At 46.8% G+C, this 14,773-nt stretch overlaps 1 protein-coding gene across 11 annotated transcripts in view; it reads left to right on the forward strand.

Annotated features, from left to right (window-relative positions):
- Positions 1 to 14,773, forward strand: part of LOC143928148 (F-box only protein 31-B-like) — a 219,652-nt gene that overhangs the window by 81,566 nt on the left and 123,313 nt on the right. For 2 of the 11 annotated variants that reach the window (XM_077452879.1, XM_077452846.1), the window contains one exon: positions 863 to 1,218. The exons of 7 other annotated variants lie outside the window; for them this stretch is intronic. In XM_077452879.1, the coding sequence (XP_077309005.1) occupies positions 863 to 1,218 (356 nt within the window). Of the gene's footprint in view, positions 1 to 75; positions 182 to 862; positions 1,219 to 14,773 lie in introns of those variants that run through there. 2 more of the 11 variants (XM_077452907.1, XM_077452935.1) reach the window with 2 other exon arrangements.

Genomic DNA, 14,773 nt, shown 5'->3' on the forward strand with positions numbered 1-14,773 from the left:
CGGCTGTAGGCTTCTTGGTTCTGGTGATGTGATTTCCGGTGAGAAGAGTTCACCCGTTTCCTCTGCCACAGCCGTCGTCATCCTGTCACGGATCCCATCTGTCATCCGAGTCCCTCCGGCACATCCCTTCCGACCTCAGGCTGGGTTCTTTCAACAACTGGTACACACTGTGATGCCCCATGTAAGACTTTTTATCTTTTCATTGCAATAAATCATTACTTGAACTGGACATCCTGTCTCTTGTGGATTTGGGGCTTTGGAATCAACTGTCATCTAGCCGGTTGCATACCACTCATTCCACAGACTGTTCATATGCGATTCCACTGGAGCGCCTGGCTAGTGTATTATTAATTACTGTCCTTATTCCACTATCCCAGTGATCATTTTGAGGCTGCTCGGATTTGCCCAATATCTGACATTGCACCCTATTCTGTCTGCTGATACCTAGCTATATGGTGGTGTTGAAGTTCAGCACCCTACACACTTGTTACACATTGTATTTGCATACAGACCTTACTACGTAGGGCCTACATGCTCTGTTGAGCCTTCTGAATGCAAGGGGTTGGCCAGGGACAGTCAGGCTGGGGAGGAAAGGGCTAGAAGATGCTGCAAGTCCTCCAGCTGGGAAATTTGGCAGGCTCTATGTGACTTGCTGCAGCTTCTAATGCTTGTTGTGAGAAGCTCGCAGTGTGCAGTGAAATTGTTGTAAGCCATTTCAGTCCAGGAGAGGAGCCTGTACAACTGTTCAAGACTGAAGAGAAGGCCAGAGGTCAGATGTAAAGTACAATGTATAGTTGTCATCTGTGTAGTGGCCCTATAATGGTGCGGACGTACATTATGAATTTGTTCTCTTTGTATTCAGGGAGACCTTAATGTCCCAGCTGGATGGCCAACCCTGGAAGTAGACCTGACCCGGCCAATGCGCCTTCCCTGCATAGAGCAGTCACGCAATTTCTCCAAACTGTCACGACTCATCTTGGACATCCGGGAACTGATCAGTAGGGAGCAGCGGCTGGCGGGAGGTGTGGAGGATGCTGGAAGGAGCAACAGGGCGGAACCTGCACAGGCACCATCGCCTGTTGCCAGTGTGGAAGAGAGCGCTGCCAATGGACCAGATGCCAGCGAAAACTGGGAGCAGCAACCTCAAGATCTGCAAGCATTTGTCCTTGCGGAGGAGGTGGTGCGGAATGGAGAATACCCACGCAGCTGTAGAGTTTGGTGAGGGCATGCTACATACTGAATTATTTAGCATCAGGATACCATGGCTCAACTTCATCATGAATGAGGCCAAGAGGAGTGCATTAGATAAGCAGACACAATGGGTTGAGCGATGTGGGAAATGTAGACACAGGTGAGCTGGCCATTGATTGGGGGTTGCATGTTCTAACATTCTAAGACCACCTTTAGTCTTTTTAGACAAATCCCCATAATCCCGAAACATGTATACTTTCATTGCCTGTGTGCACATGTACAATATATGGCCAAAGGTATGTGCCCCTCCACCTCCAAATGATGGAGCTCATGTGTTTCCAGTGAAAAGTACTGGTGATATCTCATACAAAGATATTGTAGACAATTGTGCTCTTCAAGCCTTGTTGTAACAGTTTGGTGAAGACCCTTTTCTGTTCCACCATGTGCCCAGTGTACAAAGCCAGCTCCATAAATTCATGATGTGGTCTGGGGACACCGGCTCTAAAAAGGTAATGGTCATGACGAGGGTCAACTCTATAATAATAGCCATATCAAGGGTCAACTCTATAGCAATGGCCTTGGTGAGGGCTAGCCCTATAGTAATGGCCTTGATGATGGTCAACTCTATAGTAATGGCCATGTCGAGGGTCAACTCTGCAGTAATGTCCATGTCGAGGGTCAACTCTGTAGTAATGGCCATGTCGAGGTTCAACTATGGGTTTACTTCTTCTTTGTCTCCCTGTAAAGGTAAAGCAGAATGGGCTACTATGCATCGCATAGTAGCCCATTATGTGTCACTTACCTGACACAGGAACCAGCGATGTCGCGGATGTCCCCTGTAGCTCGGAGCATCCATCTTCTTCCAGGTATCGCTGCTCTGGCCACTCTCCTTGCCGGAGCAGCGATGACGTCACTCCCACGCATGCGCACGGGAGCTGCCACTAACGGCATATAGTGCACCTTTGACAGCAGTGACTGTCTTTTTGTAAATATGTCCTAAACTGTGTAGGTTTAGGAGATATTTCTTGGACCTACAGGTAAGCCTTAATCTAGGCTTACATGTAGGTCAAAGTGGTTTGTAAGGGTTTACCACCACTTTAATGGCCATGTCGAGGCTCTATACTAGTAGCAATGGTGAGGTGACGGTCAACTCTATATTAATTGCCATGATGAGGGTCAACTCGTTATTAGTGAAGCCCAGGCAGTTCCATCGATACGTTGCACTAGCTAAATTTAGATTTTAAAATGAAAATCTATATTTTTTCATTTGTAAATAATAATGGGTTGCAGTACCAATTACTGCCACAAGATGCCACTATTGTGTGCAGCTGCAATACACATGATACAGTGTTACAATGTGGCCGTCCATACATCAGTTTTGAAGATTTGATCTGAATCTTTGATCGTATCTTCTTTTCCAGGGCGATGCGAGGCAGAGCCGTGAAATAAATTTCTATAAAATCCTCATTTAGTCTATTAAAAGACTGAATTAAAAATAATGTCCTTCAAATTTTCCTGGATGTGATTGCAATAACTAAGCAATCAGGTGATGAAACAATTGGTCTGAATTGCCACCAAACTGCAAGGTTCCAAAAACCCTACTGACCCGGGCCAGGTTTATGTGTATTATAGGCCCTCTGAAGCTACTGCCCCAATAGGTTGTACCTTGGACATGTGGGTGGGGTACTATATACTGTATTTGCTACAGTAGACCTAACTGGATGACATTTAGTTTGCTAAAGCACTGTGTATGATAAACATTTGCCGCAGGTTTTCTTTTTAGAATCCTCCCGCCTCCCTCTTTTCAGTGCTGCCGATCTCCAGCCTCTTTTCAGCCACTTCTTGATTATATGCACCCACACCAGTATCGCCGGCACATAAATGCTTTGGACCAGCATTCCAAAGGGCAGACCATGCCTGTGTACAATATTTGTGGGCAAAGGCATATTTAGTTTCCACCAGGGGGCGTAAGTGGCAAGGTGACAACACAAGGACAATAGGAGGGCATGGCCGGAGTGTGGTCACCCCATAGCAAGACGTGGCCTGAACAAAAGTAACAGTAAAATATTGAAGCTTATTAGTTGTTGGATGACACGGCTGCATTAGTTTTATCTTTTTCAGGCTACTGTCATTTGAATTACACACCTCCTGCCTCTAAGCAGCTACGCTCACCAATTGTGAGGATCCATGGAAGGAGCCATGATTGTCACCCAGGCTATACTGCAAACATGTTTGCCTTTGTTCATCTCCATTACATGGAGTATACAGGGATTGGTAGTTTACAGAAGAAAGATAACATTGCTTGTACTTTCAGTTCAACTTACAGGAAGTGACCCAAACACAGCGTTTCTGGCAGGATCAACAGGTATTTTCTGTGCTTGCTTGGTGTGCTGCAGTGCCATTCATTGTTAATGCCACACCAATGCATTTTGGTTTTAGTGCACCACAATACACTACACTGGTGTGAGTGGTGATGCAGTAAAACTGTCACATCCAATGAGTCACTTGAGGGTGTAGCCTCTTTATTGCACTTACATTGGTCCTTGATGGCTGGGCATTGCAGGTAGTGCATTGTGGGACCTGAGTAGACATTTGTTGGATTGTGTGTAGGGTGCCGAGATGCAAACACCGGAAGGTAGTGCAACCTCCTGGTGTCTATCTGGTGCAGCGATTTAAGTTTGACCTTCCAGCCAGACAAAAAAAATGCCTGATTTTCCCAATTTTTATATTTCCTTCCTTTTGTAGATTCTTACAATTAGCACATGCCGCTCTTGTATCAGACCATGCACAGTGGGACAGGTGTGTAGATGTGAGCAGATTTTAGGCTGGATACAGACCAACAAAAAGTATTTACAAACAGGTTTACAATAGTTGGGGGTGTATTTATACAAAAAATAAATAAATAGAGCTTTGCATCCTGTGAAACATAAGTTCTGTGTGAATGAGGGTAAAATTGAAATAGAATGTTTCTATTATATCTCCAGGTGGAATGTTTATCCCCTTCCCGCCGAGCGTACGCAGATGTGCGTGCTTGGCTTCCGGGGGGTATACCGGGATGATGCCCGCACCTGCAGGCATCATCCCGGTACCGTTTTTTTTCAGCGGGCGATTGGCTATCCAGCCATAACAACCGAATCAGCTAAAAGCCGCTCGGCTGTTATGCCGGAGGAGCGGGCTGTTACCGGTGCTCCCGCTCGATCGGGAGCACCGATTCCACGTCTGATGCCTCCGGCTGCTGGTGAGGAACTGGAACAAAGCCGTAATCGGCTTCGTTCCAGTCTCCTCATAGTAAACACGGAAGCGACGTCATGACGTCACTTCCCGTTTACTCTGCTGCCAATGGCGCCGGTTTTAAAAAGATATACGGTATCCAGAATTGCCGTTTGCGGCGATCTGAATACATTGAAGTGTAAAGGAGGGGTGGGGGGTCTTTTAGAAATAAACAAATATGGCCGCTTAGAAATTGGATGAAAGGTTTAGCTCTGGGAAATTAAATTGTGCATTTTATATACAACTATACCATAGTTTTCTTTTATATACAACTATACATTTGGTAAATTAATTTGTGCTTGTTATATACAACTATATGTAGCACTAACCCCCGAAGGAGCTGCTGGTTATTTTTGGGCTTACCGTTACCTTCCGTTCTCCTTGTAGCACGTCCAGGGGATGTCCCGTGGCAGATGGCCTATAACTCGAGACTGACAACAGGTCCACTTGAATGGATTTTATTTGCAAAACTCAGACAATTGAACAGTCTTTTAACTTGGGATCAGAGGGTTGGAAAGAGGGTTCAGGTACTCTTAGTGTCAAAGTCAGGAAAAACGTTGAAGAACGTGCTTACTCTGACTGCATCCAGAGAATAGCCATTCGCAACGGGATGATCACTCAGGTTGGACAGTCCTTCTCTCACAAGGCCTAGCCGCCAACTTGGTGCTTACTCAGGAACAAGTCTCTGCCACAGACATTGTTGTAGAAACGTACAAAATAATGTCTCTGACACAGACGTTGCTGTAGAACCCGTAGGAAAACTAAGCTGGCGAACACTTGTAGGATACCTAGATCTCTCAACCTACTTGACGATATCAACCAGACCAGATTCTCTCGGTTACTTCAGCCCTTCCAGGCTCTTGCTAAAAAAACCAACCTGTACGTGGTGTTCTTCTGAAGAGTCTTCCCCTGGAATGCTGGAAGTATACTGGGTCTCTCCCGAACCGGAGACGACACCAAACCACCTCAGAATCCTTCCTTAGTTTCCTTGCCTCAGGCTAGCCAGCCCCAAGACATTAAAGTCGGGTGGATCCGCACCCCAGGCCATAGCTTTCTTGGGGGCTGGTCTGGAGGACCAGGACCATGAAGTCAGCACATCATTCTGGACCAGAACCCCGAACCACGTGTCCTCTGCATATTAAATACCCTCTCCCAGAGAGCACCACTCCCACTGGGTATGCTCCGAGAGAGAGCAACTTAAGCACCTGACCAGACCATAGTTCCATGCCTAATGTTAAATTATAGTGTAGCGCTATATAAAATATGATTAAATTATGATTATGATTTAATCATATTTTATATAGCGCTACACTATAATTTAACATTTGGAATTTTCTTCACTATTGTATATCCTTGTGATTGTGTTAGCAGCTTTTTTGTATGTAAATTTTTGGGGTTAGCGCAGTGTTGATTGTCATTGACAGTTTTTTTTTGGATACACATAGTTCCATGCCTGCCAGAGGAGACAGTGCCCCCTGTAGCCAGGCTGAACATCTCACAGTCCAGTCAGACTGATGCAGAGGCCCAATTTAGATAATTATACCCAAACCAAACTGCAGTTTAGGCCACTTTAACTTTAGAACAATGCATAGTGCGTGCTCTTCAGGAGCCGCTGCTACATATACTATAGTTTTTTTTTATATACAACTAATATATAAATATACATATAATATATTTAGTAGCTGAGCTGCCCACCCTGAGCTGGTCTGCTAAAGGTGGGGGGGGGGGGGTGCAGCTGCACACATCTATTTTTATATATAATATACACATAGTAGCTGACCTGCCCCCCAAGCTGATCTGATAACGGGGGTGCTGCTGGACACAGCTATAATATATATTGTAGACATGTCACTGGAGAAGTGATCGAGGGGGTGTACATCTCACCTAGGTTGCGACAGAGTGTGAGATGGTAAATCCAGGATGGATCAGTTTCTCAGCAGCGATATGCTGTTGAGTGGTTAAGTAATTTTGCCGGGCCTGGGTTTATATGGAATGGCAGGTAGGTTTGGTAGAGGGACCTGTCATTCCACATCCCCCGATCCAGTTCTGGGTTTGGGATCAGGTGAGCTTTGATCCTAATTAGCCTGGGAAGGTAAAGGCTCTGCAAGGCCTGCAGGTGATTGCTCCCAGCCAGGGAATGAACAGCCTGTATGTTGAAGGAAGCTGCAAGCACAGACACTGCTGGAGCTAAAACCCACCCTGCGATATCCAGACGAAAAGACGCTGTCTTTATAAATGTCAGATAGGTGAGAAGAACCTGTTAGTAAGCGCCCAGCCGGGCTAGGTCTTTTGTTTATTTTGTTGTACTTAGAAAGCACGGTGTTGCTGTATGTTTTGTTTGCTGGACTGTTTGTACCACGAATAAACGCCAAGATCTGCTTCATATATTCCAAGTCTGCTGTGAACTGTGTCCAAACACACCCTACCCCGGGAAGATCCCTTACAATTGGTGGAGAATGCGGGCAACAGACGGTTGCTAGGGGCAACGGTGTGGACAGACTTGGCTACAGCTGCTTATGTCCTGGGTGAAAGCTGCATCTAAACTCCAAGAACAGTCCAGCAACATGGAGGAGATGCTGAAGCAGTTTATGCAAGTGAGTTTGCAACAACAGCAGGCTCAGACAGAGGCCAATAAACGACATGAACAGATGATGGCTGCACAACAACAACTTCTCGAGCACCTGATAGCAAATCGAGAGGCGCCTGTGGTTGCTAATCCACCCACAGTGGAGGGAGCCGCTCCAGAAAATTTTTTTGGGAGAAGGACTGTGCAGAAAGCGCTGCAAAAGATGACTGCTGAGGACGATGTTGAGGCCTTTCTAACAATATTTGAGCGCGTGGCTGAGCGAGAGAAGTTACCAGCCGCTGAATGGGCAGAGGTAATTGCGCCCTATTTAACAGGTGAACCTCAAAAGGCCTACTATGACCTCAGTGAGCAAGAGGTCAAGGACTATACTCGGCTAAAAGCGGAGATACTTGCCCGACTAGGAGTTACTACTGCGGTCCGTGCCCGGAGGGTACGCAACTGGAGCTACAGTCTGGACCAATCAGCGAGGTCCCAGATGTATGACCTAATCCATTTGGCAAGAAAGTGGTTGGAGCCAGACACTTCTACTCCTGCACAAATCCTAGAGAAGATCGTGATGGATCGCTACCTCCGAGCACTTCCTACTGACCTGCAACGCTGGGTGGGACAAGGTGATCCTAAGGATGCAAACGAACTTGTCAACCTTGTGGAGAGGTTCCAGGCGACTGAGGACTACCTCCGTGATGTTCCTGCAGCATCTTCACCTCCCCGGAGCGCCAGACCTGTGCCGTCAGCTGGTAAGAGACTTCCATCTATTGGGGGAGTGTGGAGGGCTGCTGATGGAGGGATAAGGGCTCAAGTGGTGTCTCAGGGACAAAAGACTGGTGATGGTCCCGGGTGGCTAAGGGGCTCTAAAAAGGACTCCTTGCCAAGGAGACCAGCCCCTATCCAGTGTTGGAGATGCCATGAGGCGGGACACGTGTCTGCCCATTGCCCTCTTACCTCTGAACCCATGGAATGTGACGCTAGCCGGCGCCAGTCGCTATTTGCGGAACCATCTTGTGCTGCAGTTCCTGGACTAGAGACTGAACCGCAAATCTGCAACATCACAATCAATGACTTTCCTGTTAAAGCGTTAATGGACTCAGGAAGCCTCGTAACCTTGGTGCATGCTAGCCTGGTGGCTGGGGACTTAGAGCCTAACAAGCATATGAGTGTTGTGTGCATACATGGTGATACAAAAGTGTACCCTATAGTGCGGGCTAAAGTCGGGACTAAACAAGGCACCGTACAATATGAAGTGGGTGTGGTTAAAAACCTCATGCATGATGTAATATTGGGCCGCGATTTTCCGTTATTCTGGGCTCTCTGGGAAAAAAGAGAAATCCCCAAAAGGAGTGAGGATACCTCTAAGGAGGTTGCCTTGTCCGCTGTGAATGATAAAAGTATGCAGGATGAAAATGATTGTTTTCCTTTGCAGGTCCTGGTTGGGGAGGAGGATCCTCCCACTGAGCAAAATATACTAGACTTAGAGGTGTCTAGGGATAATTTTGGGGCTGCACAATTACAGGACCCCACTCTCAAAAATGCGAGAGAGCAGGTTACTGTTATGAATGGGGTACCTCAGGAACCAGATGCTGAAAAAAAATTTCCACATTTTTCGGTGACTAATGATCTTTTCTATAGAGTCAATAAGATTAAGGATGAGATTGTGGAACAGCTTCTGGTACCTAAGCCGTACCGGCGTCAGGTGCTTGACATGGCTCATAACCATGTTCTTGGGGGACACTTGGGGACTGACAAAACGAGAGAGAGGGTTCTCCAGAGATTTTTTTGGCCGGCCATATATGATGACATTAAAAAATACTGTGAGTCGTGCCCCACATGTCAGGTTAATGCCCCAGTGTCTCATTTTCGCAGTCCTTTGGTTTCGCTCCCTATTATAGAGGTGCCTTTTGAGCGTATTGCCATGGATTTAGTGGGTCCCATTGTAAAGTCAGCTAGAGGACACCAGTATATTTTGGTAGTCATGGATTATGCGACCCGCTATCCTGAGGCTGTACCCTTAAGAAACACTGCATCTAAAACAATTGCACGTGAGTTGTTTTATATGTTCTCTAGGACTGGGATCCCCAAAGAAATCCTAACTGACCAAGGTACGCCATTTATGTCGAAAGTAATGAAGGAGTTATGCAAACTATTTAAAATCTCACACATCCGTACCTCTGTATACCACCCCCAGACGGACGGATTGGTGGAGAGATTTAATAAAACTTTGAAACATATGTTGAAGAAAGTGGTGGAAAAAGATGGTCGTGACTGGGATCATTTATTACCCTACCTCATGTTTGCTATTAGGGAAGTGCCCCAAGCGTCCACCGGGTTCTCACCATTCGAGTTGGTCTATGGTCGTCACCCTAGGGGTCTACTGGACATCGCAAAAGAGACATGGGAGAATGAGTCCACCCCATACAAGAGTGTTATTGAACATGTAGCACAAATGCAGGACCGTATAGCCACTGTAATGCCCCTCGTAAGGGAACACCTCCAGAGGGCTCAAGAGGCCCAAAGTAGGATTTACAACCGGTCCGCAAGAATCAGGACATTCAACCCAGGCGATAGGGTCCTTATACTAGTCCCCACTGTTGAGAGTAAATTCTTGGCGAAGTGGCAAGGTCCTTATGAAATTGTTGAAAAGATCAGTGAGGTGAACTACAAGGTGCACCAACCAGGTAGAAGGAAGCCTTTCCAAGTTTATCACATAAACTTGATCAAGCCCTGGAAAGACAGGGAATCCTTGGTGGCGACAAATACTGTTAATAATTTGTCACAACCAATCCCTCCAGTCAAGGTAGGTGATACTCTATCAGTGTCACAGAAACAGGAGGCTCAGGAATTTCTACAGAAAAACAAAAACAAGTTCTCTGACCTCCCAGGGCGTACCCACCTCATCCATCATCACATTGAAACTGAGCCTAGAAGCAGAGTAAACCTAAAGCCCTATAGGATACTGGAGGCACGTAGGGAAGCCGTATCTGCCGAGGTAAAACGTATGCTTGCTCTGGGGGTAATTGAGGTGTCCCAGAGTGAATGGTCCAGCCCAATTGTGCTAATCCCAAAGCCCAATGGAACTTGGAGGTTCTGTAACGATTTCAGAAAGTTGAATGAGATCTCCAAGTTCGATGCGTATCCTATGCCCAGGGTAGATTAGTTAATTGAGAAGTTGGGTAACGCCAGGTACATAACCACCCTCGATCTCACAAAGGGCTACTGGCAGATTCCACTGTCTGCTGAGGCTAAAGAGAAAACGGCATTCTCTACCCCTGATGGACTATTCCAGTATGTAGTGATGCCATTCGGGTTACATGGAGCGCCTGCAACCTTCCAGAGGTTGATGGACTTAATTCTGCGACCACATCGTGATTACTCAGCTGCCTACCTCGATGATGTGGTCATTTTTAGCCCTGATTGGGAAAGTCACCTCTGTAAGGTACAGGCCGTGTTGGATGCCATAAGTGATGCGGGGTTGACCATAAATGCCGAGAAGTGTGCTCTAGCCCTAGAAGAGGCCAAATATCTAGGCTACATTATTGGGAGAGGGTTGATTAAGCCACAGCTAAATAAGATTGAGGCAATACAGAATTGGCCTAGACCCCTGACAAGGAAACAGGTTAGAGCTTTCCTGGGTATTACGGGGTATTACCGTAGATTTGTGCCGAACTTTGCCTCAGTTGCTGCTCCACTAACTGACTTGACAAAGGGCGGAAAGACAGCAATGGTCACGTGGACCCCAGAGGCCGAGAAGGCTTTCCAAAGCCTTAAGTCTGCCTTGTGCCAACCACCTGTGTTAATCACCCCCGATTTCAGGCGAGAATTTCTGGTCCAGACAGATGCCTCTAACACAGGCTTAGGTGCAGTACTCTCACAAGTAGTGAATGGTGAGGAGCATCCAGTGACGTACTTGAGTAGGAAACTAACCCCGGCCGAGAAAAATTATGCCATTGTGGAGCGAGAATGTTTGGCAGTAAAGTGGGCTCTAGAAGCTTTAAAGTATTACTTGCTAGGCAGGAAATTCAAGTTGGTGACAGACCATGCCCCCCTAACATGGATGAAGTTAAACAAGGAGAGAAATGCAAGAGTGACTAGATGGTTTCTGTCCCTACAAAACTTTAATTTCACTGTGGAACACAGGCCAGGGAAATTACAGGCAAATGCTGATGCATTGTCGAGGGTAAGTTGTCTGTGGGGACAAAAGGCTCAGCCCTCCGGTCTGAAAAAGAGGGGGGGGATATGTAGACATGTCACTGGAGAAGTGATCGAGGGGGTGTACATCTCACCTAGGTTGCGACAGAGTGTGAGATGGTAAATCCAGGATGGATCAGTTTCTCAGCAGCGATATGCTGTTGAGTGGTTAAGTAATTTTGCCGGGCCTGGGTTTATATGGAATGGCAGGTAGGTTTGGTAGAGGGACCTGTCATTCCACATCCCCCGATCCAGTTCTGGGTTTGGGATCAGGTGAGCTTTGATCCTAATTAGCCTGGGAAGGTAAAGGCTCTGCAAGGCCTGCAGGTGATTGCTCCCAGCCAGGGAATGAACAGCCTGTATGTTGAAGGAAGCTGCAAGCACAGACACTGCTGGAGCTAAAACCCACCCTGCGATATCCAGACGAAAAGACGCTGTCTTTATAAATGTCAGATAGGTGAGAAGAACCTGTTAGTAAGCGCCCAGCCGGGCTAGGTCTTTTGTTTATTTTGTTGTACTTAGAAAGCACGGTGTTGCTGTATGTTTTGTTTGCTGGACTGTTTGTACCACGAATAAACGCCAAGATCTGCTTCATATATTCCAAGTCTGCTGTGAACTGTGTCCAAACACACCCTACCCCGGGAAGATCCCTTACAATATATATGTACAGTAGCTGAACCTCCAACTCTGAGCTGGTCTGATAAGGGGAGTGACACCGGGTTTTTACACACCAGGTGACACCAAACCTAGTGACACCACTGGGCTTGTCTCAGCTTGGTGAATTTAACCAGTTGCCGACCGCCGCACGCTGATGTACGTCGGCAGAATGGCACGGGCAGGCATAAGGACTTACATGTACGTCCCTTGCCTCCCGCGGGTCGGGGGCCCGATCGGGCCCCCGCCCGGTGCCTGCGGCGGTCGGTTTTCGTCCGGGAGCGATCCGGGACGAGGGGGCGGCCATTCATTCATGGCCACCCCCTCGCGATCGCTCCCGATGAATAGAAATCCCCCGTGACATCACTTCCTCTCCTGTAATGTAAACACAGGAGAGGAAGTGATGTATTCTCTCCTCCGTGTCGGTATTTTTCGTTCCGACACGGAGGAGAGCGGATCGGTGAGTTGCACCAACACTCTACACACACAGTAGAACATGCCAGGCACACTCACACCCCCCCTTTACCCCCCGATCACCCCCTCCAATTACCCCTGCCCCCCAGTCACAGTGACACCAATGTAATTTTTTATTTTTTTTTGCATTGGTGTCATTTGTGACTGTAATAACTGTTAGGGCAGTTAGAGTTAGCCCCCTTTAGTTCTAATGTACCCCCCTAACCCCCCCAATAAAGGTTTAACCCCGTGATCACCCCCCGTCGCCAGTGTCACTAAGGCTGGGTTCACATTGCAGCGGTTTATGAGAACGAATGTGATTCGCACCGCACTGCAGTGCAAATCACATCCGATCTCTGTGCGATTCGAGTTCAGCCATTCGCCGCACCCGCCACACCCGCCGCAAATTCGCACGGGACCCTTTTTTTGGCCCGCAGCAGAATCGGATCGCATGGGTGTTCACACCATGCGATCCGAGTTTGCAGATCTCACTGCGATATGCGAACTGATCTGGGGGTGTCAGTAACATTTCACTGACACTCCCAGCAGTTCGCATAGGGCAGTGTGAACTGCCGCCGGGAGGCATGCGATGCGGGAACCCGCCGCGGATTCGCGGCGTTTCCGTATCGCTCCAGTGTGAACCCAGCCTAATAAGCGATCATTTTTCTGATCGCCGTATTAGTGTCACAGGTGACGCTAGTTAGGCAGGTAGGTATTTAGGTTCGCCGCAGCTTTTTATAGCGCCAGGGACCCCCATATACTACCGCATAAAGCCCCCTGATTGCCCCCTAGTTAACCCTTTCACCAGTGATCACCATATAACTGTTACAGGTGACGCTGGTTGGTTAGTTATTTTTTTATAGTTTCAGGGCACCCGCCATTTATTACCTAGTCTCACTAGTGTACCCCTAAATTTAGGGGTGTCTACTTTCCAAAATGGGGTCATTTGGGGGGGGTTTGTGCCATCTTGGCATTTTATGGCCTTCAAAACTGTAACGCCCTTAGAAAGCCTGAAGGCGGTGCTTGGTTTTCGGGGCCCCGTACGCGGCTAGGCTCCCAAAAAGTCCCACATATGTGGTATCCCCGTACTCAGGAGAAGCAGCAGAATTTATTTTGGGGTGTCATTTCACATATGCCCATAGCATGTGTGAGCAATATATCATTTAGTGACAACTTTGTGAAAAAAAAAAAAAAAAAGTTTGTAATTTTCCCGCAACTTGTGGCAAAATATAAAATATTCCATGGACTCAACATGCCTCTCAGCAAATAGCTTGGGGTGTCTACTTTCTAAAATGGGGTAATTTGTGGGGGTTTTGTGCCATCTTGGCATTTTATGGCCTTCAAAACTGTAATAGGTAGTGAGAAGTGAACTCAAAAATTTACGCCCTTAGAATGCCTGAAGGTGGTGCTTGGTTTTCGGGGCCCCGTACGTGGCTAGGCTCCCAAAAAGTCCCACATATGTGGTATCCCCGTACTCAGGAGAAGCAGCAGAATTTATTTTGGGGTGTCATTTCACATATGCCCATAGCATGTGTGAGCAATATATCATTTAGTGACAACTTTGTGAAAAAAAAAAAAAAAAAGTTTGTAATTTTCCCGCAACTTGTGGCAAAATATAAAATATTCCATGGACTCAACATGCCTCTCAGCAAATAGCTTGGGGTGTCTACTTTCTAAAATGGGGTCATTTGTGGGGGTTTTGTGCCATCTTGGCATTTTATGGCCTTCAAAACTGTAATAGGTAGTGAGAAGTGAACTCAAAAATTTACGCCCTTAGAAAGCCTGAAGGCGGTGCTTGGTTTTCGGGGCCCCGTACGCGGCTAGGCTCCCAAAAAGTCCCACATATGTGGTATCCCCGTACTCAGGAGAAGCAGCAGAATTTATTTTGGGGTGTCATTTCACATATGCCCATGGCATGCATGAGCAATATATCATTTAGTGACAACTTTGTGAAAAAAAAAAAAAAAAAGTTTGTAATTTTCCCGCAACTTGTGGCAAAATATAAAATATTCCATGAACTCAACATGCCTCTTAGCAAATAGCTTGGGGTGTCTACTTTCTAAAATGGGGTCATTTGTGGGGGTTTTGTTCCATCTTGGCATTTTATGGCCTTCAAAACTGTAATAGGTAGTGAGAAGTGAACTCAAAAATTTACGCCCTTAGAAAGCCTGAAGGCGGTGCTTGGTTTTCGGGGCCCCGTACGCGGCTAGGCTCCCAAAAAGTCCCACATATGTGGTATCCCCGTACTCAGGAGAAGCAGCAGAATTTATTTTGGGGTGTCATTTCACATACGCCCATAGCATGTGTGAGCAATATATCATTTAGTGACAACTTTGTGTAAAAAAAAAAAAAAATTTTTTTTTTGTCATTATTCAATCGCTTGAGGCAAAAAAATAAAATATTCAATGGGCTCAACATGCCTCTTATCAATTTCCT

This window comes from Lithobates pipiens, unplaced genomic scaffold (genome assembly GCF_037356315.1).
Source record: "Lithobates pipiens isolate NorthernLeopardFrog02 unplaced genomic scaffold, aLitPip1_a1.2 Scaffold_10, whole genome shotgun sequence".
NCBI lineage: Eukaryota > Metazoa > Chordata > Amphibia > Anura > Ranidae > Lithobates > Lithobates pipiens.